This window comes from Strix uralensis, chromosome 8 (genome assembly GCF_047716275.1).
Source record: "Strix uralensis isolate ZFMK-TIS-50842 chromosome 8, bStrUra1, whole genome shotgun sequence".
Classification (NCBI taxonomy): Eukaryota; Metazoa; Chordata; class Aves; order Strigiformes; family Strigidae; genus Strix; species Strix uralensis.
The window spans coordinates 560,493-583,449 of NC_133979.1; the positions used below are offsets into that span (position 1 = coordinate 560,493).

The 22,957-nt window shown below is 42.2% G+C and overlaps 1 protein-coding gene across 4 annotated transcripts in view; it reads right to left on the reverse strand.

Moving 5' to 3' along the window:
• The window catches only part of TNNI3K (TNNI3 interacting kinase), an 85,628-nt gene that overhangs the window by 25,095 nt on the left and 37,576 nt on the right, over positions 1-22,957 (reverse strand). For all 4 annotated transcript variants that reach the window (XM_074875754.1, XM_074875753.1, XM_074875752.1 and 1 more), the window contains 3 exons: positions 5,257-5,309; positions 3,943-3,995; positions 2,586-2,718 (listed from right to left, as the gene is read on the reverse strand). In XM_074875754.1, the coding sequence (XP_074731855.1) occupies positions 2,586-2,718; positions 3,943-3,995; positions 5,257-5,309 (239 nt within the window). The remainder of the gene's footprint in view (positions 1-2,585; positions 2,719-3,942; positions 3,996-5,256; positions 5,310-22,957) is intronic.

Genomic DNA, 22,957 nt, shown 5'->3' on the forward strand with positions numbered 1-22,957 from the left:
ATTGCTGTATTTGAAGTATATGCAAACTCTCACACTGTAAAAACCTCAGCAAAGAAGTAATTTCAATATTTAATAAATATTGACTTTTGCATTCTGCAGTTACTTCTCAGAACCATCATTATTCATGTGTTTTCACCTTGTCTATTTTACAGGGGACTGCTGAGCACTCTCTAACCAAAGACATGCTGCAGGCTTTGGTTCCGCAGGGCTGCATGATGTGGACCTCAGCAAGCATTATGTCTGACTTAACGATGAAGTGATTTAATTGGGGAATGCACCTGCTTTAATAGATGTCCTATTTGATAAATTAAGTAGTGACTTTGATTCAATACCTATAAAAATGTTTATTCCTATTAATCAGATAGACATCTGATCAGTGGATATCTTATTCAGTATGGAGCACACCCTTATGTAATTGGATACTGCACTAGGTTCAGTAGAGAACATGCAATTGCTTCTAACGGGGTGACTACTTTTATTTCAGTGGGTGACATCTAGCTTTCATTATAATCAAATTTTATAATCATATATTCTTTCTGACACCTAATTATTGCAGTGAACTTCACCAGAATGATTTCCTGTACCTCTAAGCCTGTACAAAGGTAACTACAAACCAGAAAAAAAGTCAGTGATGCATAGTTAGAGTTAGTGTTCTGCAAATAACATACAAAATTTTCATAAAGAAAATCCCTTATCTTGAAATACATACTTTGAGAGAAATATGAGATTTATATTTAACTGAATAGTCATTATCTGAACATATATCTTAAATGGGGGACTTTCATATAGACTATAAAACATACAACACCCTCAAAGCTGATTTTTGCAGAATATACATATAAATCAGATGTGCACATTCAATATATTTTTTTGTGTGTAAATACATCTTTCACAAGCAGAACAGTTTGAGGCACCACAGAGACCAGGAGCTAGTTGTAAACCGTGACTATTGCATCTGAAAAATCACCTGTTTTGTGACCTTGTACAAGGTCTCAGTTTCCTTACCCATGGAAGGGGTGAAATTACACTTACTTAGGACACTGAGAGGACCAAAACTAGGTGCTGGGTGGGCTCACTTTAAGGAGAACAGACCTGGATCAAAGCTGAGCATTTCAGAAAACTGCATCCTCAGGTTTGTGGGCACCAACATGGTCTTTGGAAAATGTGTTTTATAACAGTATTCAAACAAACTGTTGGTGATCTGGAGATAAGGAAGGACTGATCACTACAGTGAGGACAAGGACAGGGCCCCTCCCTGGGCAGGGTGTCCCAGCAAAGAAAGAGGGACAGAAAAGCTTCTCTTTAAAGCTGCAGAAATAAAGAGCCAGCAAGGCCATGGAATTCAGGATATAGGGACCTTATCATTCAGCTCATGTAGTACATTTAAAAAAAAAAAAGGGGGGGGGGGGGCAGGAGAGAAACAATACTCCTATACCTTTTCTAATGCCTTTTATCTCATTTATGATGCTCCCAGGGAGCTTTAGGCCCTCTTGAGTCTTCTAGTCCTATCTAGACTGTAATTTGAACAGAGTGAAATGGTGAATTCAGAAGTAACTGAGATTAATGTTAGAAGTAGTAACCTTAGAGAAGGCTTTGATCATATGGACGATGGTGTACTAGAACTGCACCCAGGAATGTAAGGTTTGATCTTGAGTGACAAGGCCATGCAACAAGGACCATGGAAAAGGAACACAAACACGAAAATGATTCAGAACTGAAACTCAGGCTCACAGCTAAAGGTATTTGATTTCTAGAACCTGGAGTGGAATTGAGCCAGATGTTTGGCTTCTGCATCACCTTAGCAATAAAGAGGTATGAATTATTTAGAAAATGATATGATTTATTTAGAAATAAAGAGATAGGAAGAGCAGCTAATACAGTGTAGAAGGTCATATACAAAGCTGGCACACTAATTGCCAATGATATTCCTGACAGCTGCCTTTGCACACCAGAGACTGACCTTCTGAACACACAGAGGCATCCAAAGGAGTTTAATTGAGGTATAATCTCAAAATAGCAGAAAAGTGGATCTTTATTTAATGATTCCCCAACAGAAGCAAAAAATCAAATCAAGGAAGGAATCAATAAGTAAAACTTTACATGTATCAAAAATGACTTTGAAAAGGTAAGAGCAATGCCCTAATGAGAAAAATACATTAGATTTTATTTAGTATTTGAGTAACTTATAAAGCAATTGACCTAATAAGGGAATAGCATATTCATAGGTGCCTAAGGAACAGAATTAGACATACAGATATACACAGACACATGGATGTATGAGCACCAAAGGACATAAACATGTGTATGAATTAAGGGAAATTCACCTTTTTCAAGGTCAAAATGCTGCTATAGGCCATGCTTTCTCCAAAATTGTTCATAATCCTAAAATTGGTTGAGGAATTTTAAGTTACATAGGTCTGTAGCGAGTAAGAGATCTGATTATAGCAGGATAGTTCTATACTTTTCACTGGATGCATAATCTTAGCACTTAATAACAAACTTCAGTAAGATATTGTTAATATTATAGGGTGTAGCTACTTCTCTACTTCAGTGAAGTGTAAACATCAATTCATTGAGCATCTTACCTGGTTTCAGATGAGCGAATGGAATTTCCCCTGTTAACAGCTCCCAGAGGCACAAAGCATAGCTGAACACATCGGCTTTGATGGTGTACCTGGTGCACTGGGTGAACACCTCCGGGGCCATCCAGCGCAGGTTCTGTGCGTCAGCAAACACCAGTAAAACGTTAGCAGTGTTGACTGCCTCATACGTGCGCCTTTTCCTGTATTTGCGTTCCTTTCTTTTCTTGCTTCCTTGCCTCCATAAAATAACTGGTAAGTTTGCCAGGAAAACTTTTCACCTCACTTACAAAATCTAGGCAGCACATTATTGCACATTCTATGTAACAGCATTAGTACAGCAGCTGTCTCAGCCTCACAAAGCCAGGCTGATCAGGCTCTAACCACTAGAGCAGCACTAGTATAAAAGCAAAACACCCAGCCTCGAAGTCTGGAGACCATGTCAGAAGGTCTGAGCATGCCATATAATACTAATTAACTACTCGTCCAGCTGGTGGGTAGAAAAACTAGACAACGGCCTTGGGTTGGTGCCTTCTCTCTCGGGATCTCGCTGCTTCTGCAGAAGCCCAGCTCTGGGGCTGCCTCACCAGCAACCAGCCTCTCACTGGTGTGATGAGTTCAGGTGTTTTGCAGATTTCTTGCACCTGGGTAACTTAATTTACATTCTTTAAAAGACAGCCCTCCTCAGTAAGACGTCATCAAACTGCAGCAGGACCCTGGTCTGCAACAGCTGTACTCACTTCTCACACAGCGAGTAATTTAACTCCTCACAGGAGTAATTTAACAAATTACAATTTGTTAAAAGACCATTGCCAAACCCTGCTTTTAGCGTTACCCTGCCTATTCCAATTAGTCATGATGGTGACACAAACTTCCAGGACTGTGAAGCGACACACAGAACGGATGCATCTGGGCTCAAACTTAGGAAAACAACAACACTGTCTTGTAATGCTGACTCCGTGAGCAATAGGCTTGTGCTGGAGAAAAGAACTCTGAAAGAAAATCAGCGTGGAATAACTAATTCCTTATTAGAAATAGGAACGACCTGTCAGCAACACGTATGTGTGAGTGGGGAAGGCTGCATTAAAAAAATGACACTTTACTAATGATTTGTGGGACAATAGAGCTCCAAAGACAACCTTATAAAGCATTATTTTCTGTTGCAGATGTTATATATTCACTCATCTTTGTTATTAAAGAAGCTTAAAGGAAAAATAAACACTCACAAAGAAACTTTAAGAGCAAGAAAATACTATACCTGTCCACCTTTTCCAACAAAAATATTTCTAATGTAATTTTTTTCCTAAACTGAGTTTGCCTGTATGTTTTGTACTAATTATGTGGAACAAAACAAGAAACAAACCCCAGGTTGTTTTGTCATATTGTCTTCATCCAGGGATTGCAAAAATCTAGATTCTGAAACACACAGAACAAAAAGAAAAATTACTGTCAAGCCGATACAAATACCCACGTTATTATAGAAAAGTCTTGGTAAAAAGTGTTGGGGTTTTTTTGAATAACTCCAGGGTTTTAGAGTCCAGAAGAACTGTGATAGCTGTTTTTCAACAAGGATGTGTACAGACAATGGGGCTTCTGAAGCCTGCATGCCAAATTCAGTGCTGGCATAAATCTGCAAAGCTCCATCGACATTAATAGCAGTTTACAGCAGCTGAGGATCCAGCTCAGAATTTGTGACCTGATGGTTATTTGCACTGGTTAATGTAACTGTATCTAGATTTACAATGAACGGTCACCGAGCCCTGCATTAACTTGCAATCCCCCAGAAGCCTGTCAGTCTTATTTAATGTCAGAAAAGCAGCCCACCTAAAAATGACAGGATCTTGCATGAATATAGAGAAGGTGGTATGTGCTACATTCTGTGATACGTAAATAAGTCCCCAGGCAGGACTTAGATGCCTTTGACACATCAGAAAAATACACTTCAGTGTGCATCTGTATGAATAACTCTTGTCAGCAGCACCCTGGAAGAGCAGCTCCTGGCACGTGGTCCAAGCCTGGTGCTTTCTCCTCGCTCCCTATTGCACAGGGACAATGGCCATGTCTCACGTCAAGTAGTTCCTGAGGAGTTAGGTCAAGCCTAGCTGCCTATACTCCACCCTGCACAGGGAATGCACTCCTGTGCAGCTTGACTGATAAACACCAAGACAATGCACAAAATACAGATTCATAAAGTACAGCCTAGTCTAATTTTGAACACAGTTACTAAGGTCTGTAACAGAGATAATGAGTGACATTCTGCTCTTTTAACTAAAAGGAAAGAAACCGGTTCTAGTGCCATGGGGCTTGGCTGCCCACAGGCAGACTTGCAGTGACACCCTCCTCAGATCCTGAACACTTGCCCTGAAAGAGGAGGGCACACCTTCCCTTAGGGGCTTTTTCACTCAACCTCTTCCTCTAACCTACTGCTAGAACTTACACAAACTGCGATGCACCCATCTCACTCTCATCTGGGCTTCCTTCTCAGGTGAAGGGTAGGGTACACCCCAGCAACTTAGACGAGAAAAAAATAGGGGTATTCTCACCCCTAAGAGCCTTTTGTGTCCTTTCATAATAATAAAATGAAGAGCAACCTCCTCAGCCTTTTTTTTTAGTCAGCACATGTTTAGTTTTAGAGAATGTGAGGTTAATTTATAAATGTTTCATAAAAACTCCTTACCTCCAAAATCAGCAACAACTGCATGACCATCCTCATACAGAAGAATATTGTGACTGGGGAAAAAAAAAAATATAGGAAATTGTTTAATAGTGTCTTAAAGACGGTGAAAATGTTACACTTTTTGGTTCACAGCTAAACTCTTGAGGAGTTCAAATCACCTGCTTAAGTAGATAAAGTCTATAGGTAAGGCACTTTTAGGTATATCTCATTTATTGTTATAAAGTACAAATTAACTCTGAGAACACAAACCCACTATCTTCATAAATGAGAATCACAGAATCACTGAGTGGTTTCAGTTGGAAGGAACTGTAAAGCCCATCCTGTCCCACCCCCTGGCCCAGGCAGGGACACCTTCCACTAGCCCAGGTTGCCCAAAGCTCCATCCAACCTGGCCTTGAACCCTTCCAGGGAGGGGGCAGCCACAGCTTCTCTGGGCAACCTGTGCCAGGGCCTCCCCACCCTTGCAGGGAAGAATTTCTTCCTTAGATCTAATCTAAATGTCCCCTCTGTCAGTTTAAACCCATTACCCCTCGTCCTATCCCTACACCCCCTGATCAAGAGTCCCTTCCCCCTTTCCTGTAGCCCCTTTCAGTCCTGGGAGGCTGCTCTAAGGTCTCCCTGGAACCTTCTCTTCTCCAGCTGAACCCCCCCAACTCTCTCAGGCTTTTCTTTATATGTGTCTATTTTTGCAGTTGGCTTTATTCACGACATGACAGGGCATTTGAAAGGAGTCTGCTTGTGAGCCCAGTGCCTTCAAGCCACTTGGCTAGCTCTAGAAAGCCAACAGCAGCACTCCAGCATGGCAAGGGCTGCCCGGCCCAGTGTTTCGGGAGCCTCAAGGCAAATGCAGAAGGGCCCCCGCATGCCCATGGCAGCCCCCAGCCACTGCGAGGAAGAGGAGGGTGGTCATGCCTCCGCCGCTTGCTGCAGGGGGTTACGGCCGAGGGTGAGCCCTGTGGCGGGTCAGAGGTGTGTGAAGGTCAGAGTTTGCTGTTCCTCCAGTGAAAAGCAGTGTGGAACTGGGCCGGCTCTCTCCTGTAAATGTGATCTTAAAAAAATGAGGCAGCAAGAAGCAGAGTGCTGTCTGTTCTGTCACGTGGTTATAGAAAATCATCTGTGCAATTCTCACACATTTCTCTTAGAAACAGAAATAGTGAGAAATGAGGTATATTATAGAGATAAAGATGATATAAGAACCTGACTGCAATTAGACATTCACTCTGAAACTCTTCTGTAAATTCCAGTTATCAATTGCTGCTTACTTAAGAAATGAAATCTCATTTCTATTTTTTTCAGTTTGGGGTTTTTAATGAAACTGCTAAATGATAACTAAGAGCTTAGGCAGGGCTGGAAAGGTTAAGTTTAATTTGTATAAACTGATGTTGCATACTTAATTTGATGGCTCTTTGTTTACTCTTAAACTATGGAGTATGGCAGAGACAAGATTTCAGCTATTTGGGTTATGGCAATATCCTTCTAGTAACTATTAAGGAATGAGATACCGTTGAACAAGAGTTTTACCATATCCACTTTGGAGGGAAGTAAGTTCCAGCTGCCCTATAGCTCTGAATCTTTTCCTATACAACATTCCTGAGGGAGACAGAACCAAGAACTTGGAAGCCACTTGCTTAAGTATCTGTAGCACGTTGATAGCTTCAGGGAGAATACAGCGTCTTCTTCTTTTAGGGTTAGATATCATCATTATCAAATGAAAAGTAAATTCTCAGAGAACAGAGAGTTCAGCAGTGCCTGGACAGACAGAGAATCCAAAGTGTCCCCGGTGTACGCTATGGACTGTACATGTGGGCACCTTTACAACACTCTTTCTAACTTGAGTTCAGTCCTGCAGTGTCTCAGAAGCTCTGCTCTTAAATGTGGATAAAATTCAGCCCAACTCTGCTTTTCCTCCTTTGATGAGCTGATGTTTGTGCTATGCACACTGGCACGCTCGTTTCCCCCGAAGCCCTTCCTCTCGACAGTGGTCTCATCCTTGGAGATCCAGAGCACGTCTGTAGGCCATGGCCATCCAGATGCCAGCTGGTGCCGGAGACGTGAGGCCCTCGAGCTGCAGGTTTCAACCAAGGTGCAATGACTGCAGTGACTTTAGAGGAGCCTTTGTTTTAAGCTCTATATATTGCTCCGAGGGAGAAATTCTTCCCTCCTCATCGAAAACATAAGTTGGGTGCTCACGGTAAATGCCAGCCCTTGGAGCACATGCGTACACCCGCTTCCCCGCTGCAGGGGTTGGAGCATCGCCACAGCTCTATGTGCTGATATTCTCCAACTGTCGATGCATGTAGACACAGAGACCCATTGATCCCGGGACTGGTTCCAAGTCCCCTGATACATTAATTGAATTGAAGTCTCCCTGGAAATGCCAAATACATAGGGGTGGGGTTTTCCCACCATAAGTTCCTACACAGCCAGAATTTCTTCTTATTTCCATTCTGCTTAAGCAGTAAAGTTTATGGAGACTCAGCCTCACTATTTAATTTTCTATCAGCACATATTGTTTCAAACATTAATTTTCAAGTCAACAGAAGGCATTTCCAAATGCCAACCCCATGTGAAAGATTCCTGAGCTCGTTGCAGGTGAGCTGGTACAGCTGTACCAATCACATGCCCGTACTCCTGCATGAGAATACCAATCCTGAGCCAAAAACATTGGCCTGTTGTCATGGCAGTCTGCCCAGAAGACTTATCCCTGCCCCTCAGGAGGGCTAATTAGTTCAGGTTGAGCATCCCTCCAGAGGATATATTCTGCTTGCAAGGCTGGGAACTTCTGTCTTGTTCACTTGCATTTAATCTACTCTAAATCTCCAGAACTCAGGAGTTGATACTTTTTTCACTCGTATCATCTCGTCTTTTATCTGTTCAGTCCAAGTCCAAGAATAAAGTGCTCCCAAACGAGAATTCATTGTTTTCCAAGGATAATGTTACTTTTTTTCTCTTATTTGAAGCCACCAAAGTGAAAATGTGTAATAAATGCCCATTTGGTTCTTATCTAATCTGAATATCTTCTTTTTCACAATTTCAGTGTTAGAAATACTCTAGTTTGGTTTGGTTTGGTTTGCAGCTGTCCTGCGTACCTGCTCACAAGATGACACATTTATAAAATAGATAAGAAATATTTATAGTCTTATGTAGAAATCTTTTTGTAGTTATTTTGTTCATAGTTGGAAGCTTATTTTTTTAAGTCCTCTAATTAATAGGAAGGATACATACCCAGGGTTAGATTTCCTCCCAGACATTATCCATATCCCTCACTATCTTTGAACAAATAATATGTAAATAAAGCTGAATTTTCTTCACATTACCTTCAATAAATGGGTTTAAACCACCACACAAATCTCGTAATTCACCTCTGGTTCTAGTAGTTTTAGGACAAATCCAGTAGATTTAACTTTAAGCCTCAAAATATCTCTGCTAACAATCTAAGGTAAAGTTCTGGTTATCCAATCCTTTACATTCACTGAGGTCTGCAGTTGCTATGGTTTCAAAGATTTCAGAGAAATCAAAACACTTTGATAGGTGTCAGTACAAGCAATTATCTTTGATAAATGATTTTGCTGATCTCTAGTTGTCCTGACAGAGAACGCCTCGTACACGTGCTGACCAAACAAGAATTCTCCTGCATTTATTCCTTTCTTCCTAACTCCAGAAACTGTCTGGGGCAAAGATGAAGACTTTATGTTGGAATAAAAATCTAACATGTAGGTCTAACATGAATATCACGTTCTCCTGGGATTTCTTGCTGTCTGCAGAGCCTCCCCCGGCTGCAGTACACCCGAAGCCGGGGGCACTTCCCGCGGTGCAGAGGCAGCTCCAGCTGTAGCACCCGGGCTCGGGGTGAGCCGCGGCGGGGAGCAGGCACGGGTCAGCCCTGCAGCCTCGCACGGCACCTCCAGCACCTCCCGGAGCGCTGGGCTGCTCAGCGTTCCCATCTGCAGAATCCTGCCCGCTTAAACCACAGCTCCAGCCTCAGCCCTGAGCCGTCACCCTGAAGCCCTCCTTGTTGTTCCAATAATGAACAACACTTTGTGCTTGCGATTACATCCGTCAGACCGTGACAAGGAATATGCATTTCATGGGCAGTAAGGTGAAACTGTAAAAAATCACAAAGCGCTCCAGACTTATTAAGCAGATGGGAATCTGCACTTCACCTGAGACCCAGCTCAGGTCCAAAGTAACGTGGCACTCGCCATCAGCCACACTCTGCCAGCTCTCAGAGACGCTCTAGAAGGGCACACTGTGGAGCTGGAACACAAACGAGGGCAAGACTGAATTCCCACCCCCATCGACTGGCAAATCTCCATTAGCGCGAGCAGAGGGAAGCTTTCACCCTCGTACTGAGATAACTACAGGATGAATGATGTGTCTTCTTTTCATAAACAAAGGGAGGTATTTTAAGAAACAAAGTACCTTTGTCTCATGAAAGTAACATTTGTATTATTAAGTGTGGTTATTATATTGATTAGGATTTATTGTTATGTCATCATTTTTCCCCCAGCTTAATGGCTTTCTCATGGCTTCTAGTGATTCATTCTATATGGACTCTTCAGATCTGTTGCTTGCCTTCTATACATCAGCATAAATTAGGAATTACCGCTACGAGCTCACACTTACGTCAGCCTTAAAAGAGAAAAGAATCAGTCTATGTAATTTTATTTAAAAGCCATCACTGTGTTTATATTCAAATACCATCTTTTTCACTTTGTCACTGAGATTCAGTGCACATATTGAATAAAGCTGTTATACTTGATCTATGGCTAACTAAAGAAATTGTTTTGCTCTAGTATTGATTAGAAGCTGACATTTGTGAGGGCCATGAAGAAGATCAAGGGGCTGGAGCACCCCCCTGTGAGGACAGGCTGAGAGAGTTGGGGGGTTCACCTGGAGAAGAGAAGGTTCCTGACTGAAAGAAGAAGGAGCCTCAGGAGGGCAAGGGGACAGACGGGGTGTGATTCAGCTCATCTGGGGTGGCGTGGAGCTGCACCTCTTGCACCTGCAAGCACCGTACCTCACCGCTGGAGGTGGGGGTACCTCCTAGGCTGACAGGACGGGGAGGCAGCACGAACCCATTTCTGACAGCGCATTCACGAGGCTGCAGCGGCACAACCCTCCTGCACGCTCAGCAGTGTGTCGGCATCGGCTGCCAGGGTGGCTGCTGATGGGGACAGAGCTGGGCGCCTCTGGAGTGCAGTAATACTTGTTGCTCTAGTTTGAGTGAAGAAGTCTGGAGAGTCTGGCTGGGTCTGCACAAGCTCTGCTCACCAGTGGAGCCGCCTGCGGAAGGGGCATCCTCTGCCATTGCTGCAGAGAGTTCTGTGTGCTGCTCTCCAGTGAAACTAAATTTGCTAAGCATTATTCTCCTGACTAACGTGATTGACCAAAGTGGGAATTCTGTATTTTTTAGCTGAGGGAGTATCTGTATTGATAATCTTTGCACTGCCTACTCTTTGTTTCAAGAAGCAATACAGTTCCCACCCCCCCTCAGCCCGTTCTCTCCGCTACAGCCTTGCCCCAGTCAAGAAACGTGACCACTAATGAGATCTGGAAGGGAGGAGTGTGTCTTTCAGCACAGCCACATCTTGCTTCGGCCGCATGTCTATTAGCTCAGGGAGCATTTTGACTTTTGAAGGTCAGCAGTAGGACAGGGTAGTTCTTGGCAGTGTTTCAGCTTGTTTTTGAGCCCAGATCTAAGGGCCAGATTGCAGCCCATTCACTGCTTTCCCAAATGATCCTGGAGGGGCTTGTTTGCCAGAGTCCAAATCTCCAGCAAAACAGCTTGATGTAGCACTTAATAACTAACACATGATTTTATTTGGAAGGTTCAGATAGCTTCTTTCGGTGGTAGAAGTGTTAAGAAACAGTTACTGCATTGGTATTCCTCTGTCAGCAGTTTGTAGCTCAGTAGCAAATGTAAATCTGGGCTGAGCTGTGCTTTGCCAAAGGCCAGCCACCTGAACAGACTTGTTCCTGTGGCCTGCCTGTGATATACATAAATATACCTGTTGGTCACGATGGTGTCATAATCAATGTTAATGTATAAATTCAGAACCACAGAATTATTGATAATTTTAATTAATCAAATGCAACTAGCTAATACTAATTTTTTACTCAGTGTCAGGGATTTTCTCAAAAATAGACTCGCGAATAGAAGTGACAGAAACCAATTTACAATGTGACATTTAAAACAAGACTGGATGAGGATTTAGGAAAAAGACAACAGGCAACAAATCTGCCATGACCTACAGCATTGAGCTGATCTGAACTCCCGCATGACGCAGGGCATTCAACTCCTCCAAATCCGTGCTTTGATGTAAGAATTGTGGCTGAACCGGATCATATGTTTTGGAAGAAGAAGATGTGTTTCTTATTGGTGAGACAGTTACTTTGTTCTGATGTTGAAGGAGCCAAAAGGCTCCTGGCATAATCTTCTTAATGGTTATGGCATAACCCACACCACTAAGATTTAGCCCTCTCTGGAAGGCTTTTAGCTTGCACGTGCCCAGCACATGCATTAAATTTGTAAGTCAGAGTAAATCTGCAACTGGCACGTCACCACAATGATCCACAAACCAGAATTCCTCTAGCTGACTGTGGTCGGAAAGTCCAAGAAGCTCATGAACGATACATACACAGTCTTTCAGGTAATCCTCTACTTACATCTATTTTATAAATACTCCAGATGTTTCGTATCACCTTCTCAAACCCTGTTATCTCAACACAACTATCTAAGAGGAACACAACAGCACAGGAATGACAAGAAGCTCAAGGACTTCTTGCTGATTTTCTGCTACCCACTCAGATACATCCATAAGATATGTGTGTGTTAGAATTATTAACAAAAGGACACTGGAATGGAGGCATTTGCAGCAAATTGATAATATACAAACAGAGATAACACACAGACAGAGACTGGGTTAATGTCCCAAGAAAAATTAAACCTCAAAAGTCTTGGAAATAAACTCATTTAGTAGAGTGGGTTAGGAAATAAGCCCAGGTATTTCTGGAAATTTTCAAGATTGCAGCTTTTGATTTTGTCATTAATTAAGATGGAAAGCAGACATTTCATAATGTGCTGTGCAAAGAAAATGACATTTTTTTCCCCTGTAAGTAACAAAACAACCTGACTGAAGTGTTCCATTCTGAATTTATCCTCTAAACTGGACTACATTATAAATTACGATAAATCCTAGGAGCCTACCTTCTTCAACTATCAAACAACTGCATGTAAAAAGGAAAATTTTGATAATTCCAGGGATAATTTCCATGAACTACATGCCTGGCTGAAAATAAAGCAAAACCATAACTTCTCTGATAGAAAATACTTCAGGTGGACAGTTTCCAGTCAGCCCTACCAAGGTTTCTATGCAGACTGGTCACTAGAGGGGGATGCAATGCACAATTTGTAAGCATGTCGCATTACCTCTGAATTTTCTTTCATTGTGAGTCTCTGTGATATGGATCAATTATACCCTCTGGCAACACTTGTTTTAGCTTAAACGCACATGTTAATTCTGGAGAGATAATTCAAAATATATTTACTTTGCCAAAAGTATAGAGAAAAAGAGCAAACAGTTACAAAGGATGGTAAATGTTGGAGTAGATAATCCTTCCTTTTTGCCAACTGTTATCTTACATAGCACTAGAAATTAAGATATTTTTGTATGTTTCTTGTGCTTGTCAATATGTTGTGGAACTAAACCCTTTGGGAGTAATAGGCTTTATCAGGTATACACCCTTTTTTAAGTCTTACTTTATTTTTTGTGTGCCCAATCCTTAATGGACCAAAAAAGGAATAAGAAAGAAAAAAGGAGAGATCCCTTTCCCCCTCTCACAGTATTTTAATCCCCAGTGAACGGCAGTGAGCATTAAATCAGAGCAGTTTCTCTGACATCTCTCAAAGACATACATGTTCCCATGTCATTTAGGAGACTTTGCTGGTTTTACGAGCGCTGTGACACTGCAAATATGGCTTAGTGAATCTTCAAAACCTTAATCTTGAAAAACCTATCTTTCTCCTAATACCAGTCCCCATTTCATGGCTTTTGACTGGACTGTGGAACTTGAAATTAAAGCTGTTGGCAGCAGTCCTTCCTCCTCTGTGGTACTTCTTTACGGAGGGATAGAGAAGCAAAGGATTGAAGCTCTGTCAATCAAAATGACCAAAATTGAATCTAGTCCAACATGTCTTCTCTTCTGTGTTTTGTAAGGGGCTCAGTCTAATCTACTGGTAGGTTTTGCCATATGAAATTAAATATTCTGACAGAGATAAGGTTTGAAGCCAGCTTTGTGCCCTATTACTAGATTTCCTATAGGCATTTCAATTTGAAGTCAGTCCAAGTTTGGGGGATGTTTTGGACTAGATGATCTTGGATGTCCCCCCCAGTTTAACTATTCTATGATCTTATAAAGCGTAGCTTTCCAGTGGCCTCTCTTTAATCTCTCTGCATGCAAGCAGCAGTTTGTGAAACAAACTACATAGGGATCTGCTAAGGGAATTCATTAATTCCCCAAGCATTGAGTAAACACCTATATGCATATTTATACACATATGGGCTTTTACTTCTGCGGATCCATAAATGTCTTTTGAATGCACTTATTTCCTCCTCCTCTTCTTCTTCATACCATACCGAGTATACAAAATGATGTGTCATTTTACTACAATGCTGACACATTTGACGGCATATCGATATCAGAACTGAAGTCCTCCCTCCCCATATAAAATAAATTTTAGCCACTCATGCTCAGAAGAGGCTATAGGAAGACTCTTTTGATGCCAGCGTAGCAGATGTGAGCACTTTTGCAGAAGGTGGCTCACCAACAGCAACGAGCCAGCGTCTCTCGGTTCTGCAGGCTGGAAACGCAGAGATTTCAGAGGTCTTTCTCAGCACCGAGAGGATGCGTTCGGTGTAACAGAATCTCGGTGCAGTCTGTGCGCTACTGCTTGAGATAGTCCATAACCATGGTTTTCTTATGCACCATAAAGACAGACAGTTGCATTCTTAGGATGGCAGTATTCTCACATTGCCATCCACCCGAGCTACAGGACTTTCACTTGGGAAAACTGGTGCGACTCATGTTCACAAGGTTTGATGGAGTTGTTTATAATTTGGAAAGCTGAATACAAACATGTAACATCTATTAAATATAACAAAACTGAGGTCACTAAAGAGTTAGGAACAGAAGCCATACTCACAACACCCTGTGACTTCAAACTGGAATTAGGGTTTACAGAGGCAAAAAAACTAAAGCAAACACCTACACTGTCGTCACTAGGATGAAAATACAAAGCTTGTCTAAAGAGAGAGAACACAGTGGTTTTGGAAGGCACCTACTTTATGTTGAGATATACAAGTCCTATGATAATCCAAGAGAAAGTGAAGAGGCCAGTTGATAGGTGTGGTAGATCTGGGGCACTTGCAACTTTTAAAGAGAAGGTAAGCTATGAAAAGGTTGATGGATTATCTGTTCCCTGAAGTCTTGAATATGTAGTGGCGTTCCAGCTGAAATGGATGCACTAGTCAACCAGAATTACAGCCCACATTATATATACCAGGCTCTGAAATGGTTGGTCCTAACAGCAGAGGACTGGGTTTGTTGACTCACATAACGTCTCTCAATCCTAAACTGAATGATGACTAAAATGATTCTTTTTGGTTTTATTATCTGCAGAACAGGATGAACAAGAGACTAAGCACGGTGCTTGAAAAATACTCCCCATATGAGAAAAATGATGCGCTTCAATTCCTGGCTGTATAGAAACAGACTATTTTGAATCTAAACCTGTTTTCCAGTCCTCAGAATTATTTCAGGTTCATGTCTTGTTCAACATGACACTCTCAATTGAAGGTTTTTCAGAAAAGAAGCTGAACTGTAAGATATGAGGGTTTGGGAAACCGTAGTTTGAAGCCACTAAATTGCAAAAAAATAAGGGTAAGAGTTTTCAAGTAAGGACAGCTACTAGTAAGACTAAAAGGTGATCTGATTCACTCCACTCTACTTACAGCTTCTGAGATCCTTTATTCTTAACCTCAGAGTGGATCATTGCAACATCAACGCGAAATTATAAATGGTTGTACCCTGCAATGGGATTGATTCTAGGGGATATTACTCTATACAAACTTCTGATGTGAGCCATAGTACTTATTGATTTCATCAGTGTCAAAATTACTTTTCTTGTAATATTGACTTTTTTCTGCAAAACCATATACATGTGAGCAGAACAGTCTTCACATTAAAGAGTCTGGCTTTCAAAGCAGTTAAAAACATTTCTGTGCTGCCCTTCCAAACCCTGAGCAGTGTTTCTGAATCACGTGTTACCAGGCTGTACGTACCAGAGAAAACAGGCTAAATAAATCATGAGCCAATACCTGTCCTTTGACTCGTGTGCAGGAGTCCCAGCGAGCTCCCTGCAAATGGAGGATTTCAACACCTCTCCTAACTGTAGTACTCGTTCAGGGGTAGAAATACAGATTTAATAGTTTAACACAACACATCCTGACTTAAAACCCTTGTTATGATTCCCTGTTCTCTCTTCTGTTTATAGAAATATAAACCCATCAGTGTACCATAAACATAATTTCTCAAAGTGCTGAGCTGAGGCCTGAGCTGATGGTTTCTCAGCCTCATTCAGGACTCGAGACAGAGGCGGTGGCTGAACAGGGGACCCTGGCGGGTGGCTCCGGGAGGGAGGGAAGTCCTGGCGCTGCTCCAGAGCAGTGTCTCTCCAGGCAGATGCAGACAGATGTTCTCCGGGCAGGAGAGGGGCCAGGGCCGGGGCTGTGGGTGCAGCACTGGGATCCGCAGGCTGGGCCCTGTCAGCAGGCTGCTCGGCAATTCCAGCAACCTTAACCCAGAGACAAAGTCCTGTCTGTCCACACCTGCGGGGAGGCACGTCTGGGGCAGCTCCTCGCCTTCCTGCCAGCCATAACAGGGTCACATCTTCCTCTGGTCAGGACGCTGCCCCTTCACCTTCCCTCTCCTCCTTCCCTCCTGCCTGCTCCTGTCTGATCCCAGGGTCATACACGGGCCAGCCACTTCTCCTTCCTGTGGGTGTAGGGACTGGCATCACTCCTCTTCATCCCTTTTGACTTTTCTGACAACTTCACTAAATTTTATTCCAGGTAATCACATAGCTGTGACCAAACCTGGAAGGCAGCATTTTAACGGGTGGTTACATCCCCCTTTTCACGTAGGGAGACACAGCTAAAGGAAGATGGCTGACCAGAAGAGCCCATGGTTGGCATGAAGACACAGGTACTTCATGGTTGGGAGCTTTTTTTTGTTTGTTTTTTTAAAAGGAATTGCTCAAAAAAACCCTCCTAACATGAAGGATGCCCCAGCCAGGACTCCCATCCCCACTGTCCTGAAGCTGGGGGGCTCTCTCAAATCTCGGTGTGACACCAGGCAGCGTCCTTCCTCCTGGGAAAACCAGTGGCACCAGGAGCAGCGGAGAGCAGGAGAAGCCTGGTGCTGCCAAATCAGTGCCACTGAGCAGGGACCTGAAGTCACAGGTACCCCCCCAGGGATGCTCTCCTTGGCTGTGCCCTCCCCTGCTCCGAAACCCGGCATCCCCAACACCCCTTCGTCACCACTCACGCTCAGTGGAGAGGGAGCATGGTTATGGTTCAGGATGTACAGCAGAGCTAACATTTATCTCTGGGTTCTCTAAAAGGGCTCAGTAAAATCCATTTATTGTGACAGAACACTAACAATGGTTCAAAATTCATTACTATGCTAGAAGGATGTCTGGAGATGTAAGCTTTTCTTTCAAACTTTGAAAAACCTTTATGGATCTCAGTTTCCTGGGAGAGACTTTGTATTAAGTACATAAAATGGAAAATGGAAGGCAAATTTCTGAAGAACAGATACCAGGAATTAACAAAACTGAAGCTTTGATAATTTTTCTTTGTTTCTATGTTTGATCAAGATGAAGCACAGCCAGGAGCCAAGTGAAAAGGGAACTCGGTGTGTGTGTTCTAAACAAAACATTACATTTACCCTGATTTGGAAAGATCAACTCAAGTCCGTCAAGATTTTGTAAGTCAGTAACACTGAGGTAGTGATGCAGCGTGATGCAGCACAAATTAGGATTATTTAGAAGGTATCTGTGAGACTCTAATCAGCAGGGAAGGATCCACATGCCTAAGAGGAGTTAGAACATCTTTAAATGTGGGGGTTAGGAGAGTAAGTCCGCACCACAGAGCGCTGCTGTGAGCACGTTTTTGCATGCTGGGGGATGCCATTCCCCTACCCTGCACAGCCCAGCTGCACCAGTCTCTTCTCCTGACAGATCCACAGCCTGGGAACCAGCTGTACCTTTCCAGGCGGCTCAGAAATAGGCTGAAGTGTGGTGAATGTCACTTTTCTCGGAGGAAAAGAAAATCCTGAGTTTTTACATGCTAATTCATTTGTTTTTCAAACCATGGTGATACTATCACAGAATGAAAATACATATTGCTGCAGGGACAAGAGATCTGCCATAGGTGCTGGCAACCAGAAAAGCTGAAAAGAGCTGGAATAACATATCCGTGTTTAATTAGGTCTAGCTTAACTGAAACAGCACAACACTGTTTGATTACTGTCACATTTGCTAGAGAAAAGAGGAAGTTCTGTACCTGGTACAGAAACTTGGTAGGAGAGGAAACATTTAAAAATAACTGGAAAAGTGAGGTATTGCCACATTTACAATCTTTTACAGCTCTATAAAGGTTAGACAGAATCAAGCTTAGCGACAAAGACAAAATACTTGCTGTTTAAATGTTTGCTAGCGAAAGACACGTACTATATTCAAGATGCAGTACAAGAATATAGATCATGACCATGCAGGCAAAATACCCTTTGACTACTGCAAAATGTCATCTAGCAGGAAAACTGTATATAGAATCTATTGAAAATCGATTTACTGATTCAAGGAAGCTATTGCAATTGATTTAATTTTCAGCAAAGAACACACAAGAGGAAGTAGAAAACCACCAGTTGTGTGCGACAAATACAGAGCAAGGCTTTTAGAAATTAGCATCACAAACACAGAGTTTCAAACAAACTGGGAATGTGGGGAAAGATTCACAAAATGCTTTAGGTAGGTCAAAATCTTCCAGTAACTGAAGATCAAGATTTTCATACACCAGTCACTATGCCCTCACTGCACATGGCTTTTGGAGGGCTGAGCAAATTACAACATAAAAGCGTATGAATGTGGACACAGCAATGCTTACATGAGATTTATCAAAATGTTGACTGATCCAAGTAAATTTAGGAGAGTGAAAAGTATATGAAGAACAGAAATGAAAAAGTTGGCAATGGCTTACATGATGAAGGGAAAATGAAAGTAATATTGATGGTCTCAACAAAAAAGCTTAACTTGCCCGTATTAGAGCTGTAGATACGAGCAAGAACAGTCAAGTGAGGAACACAAATTTCACCAGATAATAGTTTTTAGGACAGAAAAATTTAAGGTCTCCCAGCCAGGACTCCCACAAATCACTGTCCTCAAGATTTCTAGCTTCACCTAAACCCAAACCTTGGGATGATAAATTGAACCATAAAAGTGTAGTGGGTTCATACAATGTAGCCATGACTCTTTTAGTTTATATTTAATCTGATTTTAGCACCCATATATACTTTCCTTCAAGATATGTGATTTGAGTATGACATGTGGAATTGTTTTGAGACCCCCACCAGATGTCAAACGAAAATATTAATCAAACGCAAGGCTAAACTAGAGGGACTCTGTAGCCTGGGCTGAATGTAGGCACACAAATCACACAAAACTACAGAATTTTCTGTGGTGTTTGTTCAGATTTGACCTCTCTGAGTAGGGACAAAAATCATCACCATTTCTCAATGTGGATAAAATGTATTGAGCCCTAACTTCAGCTTCAGTCTACTCAAGGATTGTATAGACCTTGAATAAACCCAGCGTAACAATATGCATAGCCAAGACTTGGGTTGACAGTTTTTATGGAAAAGATGAGAAATCAATAACCAGACCCTTTCTATGCAAGGCGTGCATAAGTCTTTCTGACAAAACAATGCTGAAATGCCCATCTTGGTGCTGAGAGTATGGACATAACTGAAAGCAGGAGCTAGTCTCTGGAAGGGTTTTGTCAGTCTGGTACCACCAGTGAACACTATAGTTACTAAGTTTTCTTCTCTAAAGTTAAAAAAAATCATCCACAGAAATAAGGCTTGGAAGGTACAGCTCACAAATGTTATTACTGCCTCAATGGTACTTGGAAATTTGAAAACTACAGATGAGAAAGGAACTCTTAAGCCTCTGTTTTGAGAAATACAGCAAGATAGATCTGACAGAAGGTTAATAATGAGTTCAGCAGAATCAGAAATTAATTGTCTTCTGTTAAGGCCACACACAGTTTGAAATGGTGAGACCAAGCATCATTCTCTTCATGAAACCATGGAAGGGAAAAAAAAAAAAAAAAAGAGCAAAGAATCAGAAGTGTGTAATCATCCTGGCTTTTACAAAAGCAAGTAGTTCTGCGAGCCTGCCAGATGCAAGGGCTTCTCCCTCTCAGGGCAAGAGACAGGCAAAGCATATTCGGTGCGTGTCCCTTTCCCAGAGAACAGGGCCATGAAAAGATCCTTCTACCTTTAACACACTGTGGGTTTAATGAAAGGCAACTGCTATTTTAAGATTTCATAAGGGATTTTATAACAAAGAGGAGTTGCAGACACCATCCCCATTACCACCAGGCTTCCATCCTCTCTTTCATCTTTCTCACTAAGCCAGCTCTGAGAAACTTTTACAGATAGTTAGAGCCATCAAATGAAGGTTAGTCGCTCAAAGGCTTGGTCCAACCATGTTCAGATATTATGGCTTAAATTAAATTGCTACTAAAATGGTCTCTTTTTTTTTATTAAAGTGCTATAATCATTGTGGCTACAATCCCTCACCATGGTATAAGTAGTAATAAGCTGATACATGTCACCATTGCTGATAGCAATGAACTTCTTTTTCCAGAACTGGAAAGCAAAATAAAACTCCCAATTATTCTTAAAATGGAAAGATAACCCCTTTTCCAGGATAAAGATATGAAAGATTCATTTTCTTCTCTGTTCTGTCAAGCCATATTGCAGATTTATTTAATGCATTATGTGCATTGTATTAGATTTCAGAACTCACAAAGAGGGTTACAAGCTATGTGAAAATTTAAGGTAAAAAATTTGAGGCTCCTGTGAAGCCACTGGCAAAACTTAACACAGAATTTCACTCTTGGTCTTTCTCTTAAGTTGTCGTAAAGATTTTCATCTGGTAATTGTGCCCGTGGGCTGACTGGGACTCACGCTGGAAACACGACTTCTGCTCTCACACTGAAAACTTTCAGAAGTTAAGCTACTCTCAGCACCGCACATCAACCACACTGATGTCCTTATAGCAAATCATGTTTTGACCCTCACAAATATGATCTGGTAAAAGTTCTGTGAGGCAATGATATGCTTTTTGGATCTCTAGTGAGATACTGTTTTGGGTTTTCTTTTGTGGAAAATATTATTTAAAATCCTTCAGTGCAGAACTATTTTTCTACCAGCCAGTAATGACAAGTTGAACAATAAGGTCTGGATCTTTGCTGTCCTAGAACAGTACCACGCACTGCGGCATTCAGACATGGGGTCTCGGCTTGCACCACGACTGAGGCAAGAATGACAGCTCCGAAAGAAAGCATCTCCCTTGGAGCTTCACAGCTTGGTGGCCCGAGAGGAACCTGTGAGGGGAGGTGGGTGTATGAAGGGGACTCAGAAAGTGGAGGATGAGTGAAGTCGGAGCCAGAGGGGTGAGAAGGGAGCCTGGACTGCAAGGAGGAGGACAAGAGGTGGTAGAGATGGATGGTACATGATGGAGAAATGAGGTGAGTACAGTCATGAAAAAAGAAAAATGGGGTAGCGAGAAGACATTCTTCCAGCCTGTCTTTTTTTCAGGTTGATATACAGGTTGCTTTCTGCACAGCAAATCCGATTCAATCCACCATATACTTAAAAAAAATGGATACTCACTGGTGTCTAGCCTAAACAGCTTTTTTTCTGTAACATTTCCAAAAGCCTCTAGGACTGGTGGAGGCACATTGCTCTTTTCAACAGCTATTTATTTTTTTTAGAAAGAAAGGTTAATGTAGAAAAGCTCTGTCCAGTGCCAAGCTTTTCCTCACAATTTAATATACTGAAAGTTTGTAGTATCAATAGTTTCTCTTTGCTCTGAATCCAGACTTTGTTGTACAAGATAGGTTAAGATCAATTTGCCAGAAGAGTAGAGGTACCTAATTAGAAAGTGCCTGCAGTCCTGACTTGGGCCAGAATTGCAGAGCTGAGTGTCCATCTCAGCGCTCAGGACTTGCAAGGGCTGCCTCGTACAAGCAGAAGAGACGACAGTCAGAGGCAGGAGGCTGCTCGTTCAGAGCCGCACACAGCGGTGCTGTGCAACAGGAGAGCCCAACCAGCCCCGGTTCCAGTGATGTGCTGAAGGCCCAGCAGAACGAAGAGCTTTGTCTTTAGCAAAAGGATCATTTTCATCTAAACTCTCATGACTCAATACAGTTCGGTATTTCACCACCCTTCACTGAAATATGTGCATCAGGAGACTATTCTCATAGCTAGAACAGCAAGAACAGATTTTTCACTGCATACACTGAGGATTCAGGGCTTCCACTCATGCCACCAAAGAAATGGAATGAGTGCACAGTCCTAGATTTTAGCCCTTAGAAGTGATGCAATCAGGGATGCTTTTATCTGCAATAAATGGGCCAAACAAACCAAGAAACAGTCAGATGAACTCAGTGATTATGGGAAAATATTAAAGTAAAAAAGGCAAAACAAAGGAAAGAAGATGAAGTAATAAGAGAAAGTGACAGTGTGTTATTTGAAAGCACAGTGTTATGCTGAAAATAAACTGAGGCTTCTCAAATGGAAAATTAAAAAACCCCAAACAAAGGGGCTAAACAAGTGTTTGTATCCGTCCTTGCAGGACAGTAGAAGAAAGTATTTGCCTGTGTGGGAAATTCAGTCAACAAGGACAGAACCCAATGAATTAAGCGTTTGGCATTTCATCGTTTCTGTTATTAAAAAATTGGAGTCTTCATAACAAGAAGATGTCAGCACACTCTGAACTGGGGAAAAATAACACTGGGAGAGCCTCCGGGGGACCCCCCACCGCACGGAGCCATCAGTCCCTGGGGAGCACCAGGCCTTTTGGGGAGCCATCGCCACCCACCTGGGCTCAGGGGTGAGGGCTGAGGGGTCTGAGCTGAGCCTGCTGCTGCAGAGGGGAGGAGGAGGAGGATTCCCTCGTGCCATGGGCAGGCATCGCGTAAAGCGTAGTTGGGAATAAACAGTCGGAGCTTCCCCTCCCAGGATTTCCCCAAATTCCGCCCAAATCGCTCAGAACTGGTTACGACAAAGTTTTGCAGTCAAGTCACTTGGTAATGAATTGCAATTAGTTCCAAATGTATTAGAAGATAATTTGAATCGTGCTTAAGAGTTTGACTGTCCTAATGGCTGCTGCTAATTAATGGAACTGTTTGAATAAGTGATTTTAATGGACTGTTTCATTTTGCATTGACTCAGAACATTTTATGGAGCTTAACATTATTGAACAAAAACTGGGGAGCAGACATTCCTTGTCAACAAAATGTTACTTGTTCATATGAAGATGAAACATTCAATTTTAAACTTTCATTTTTTT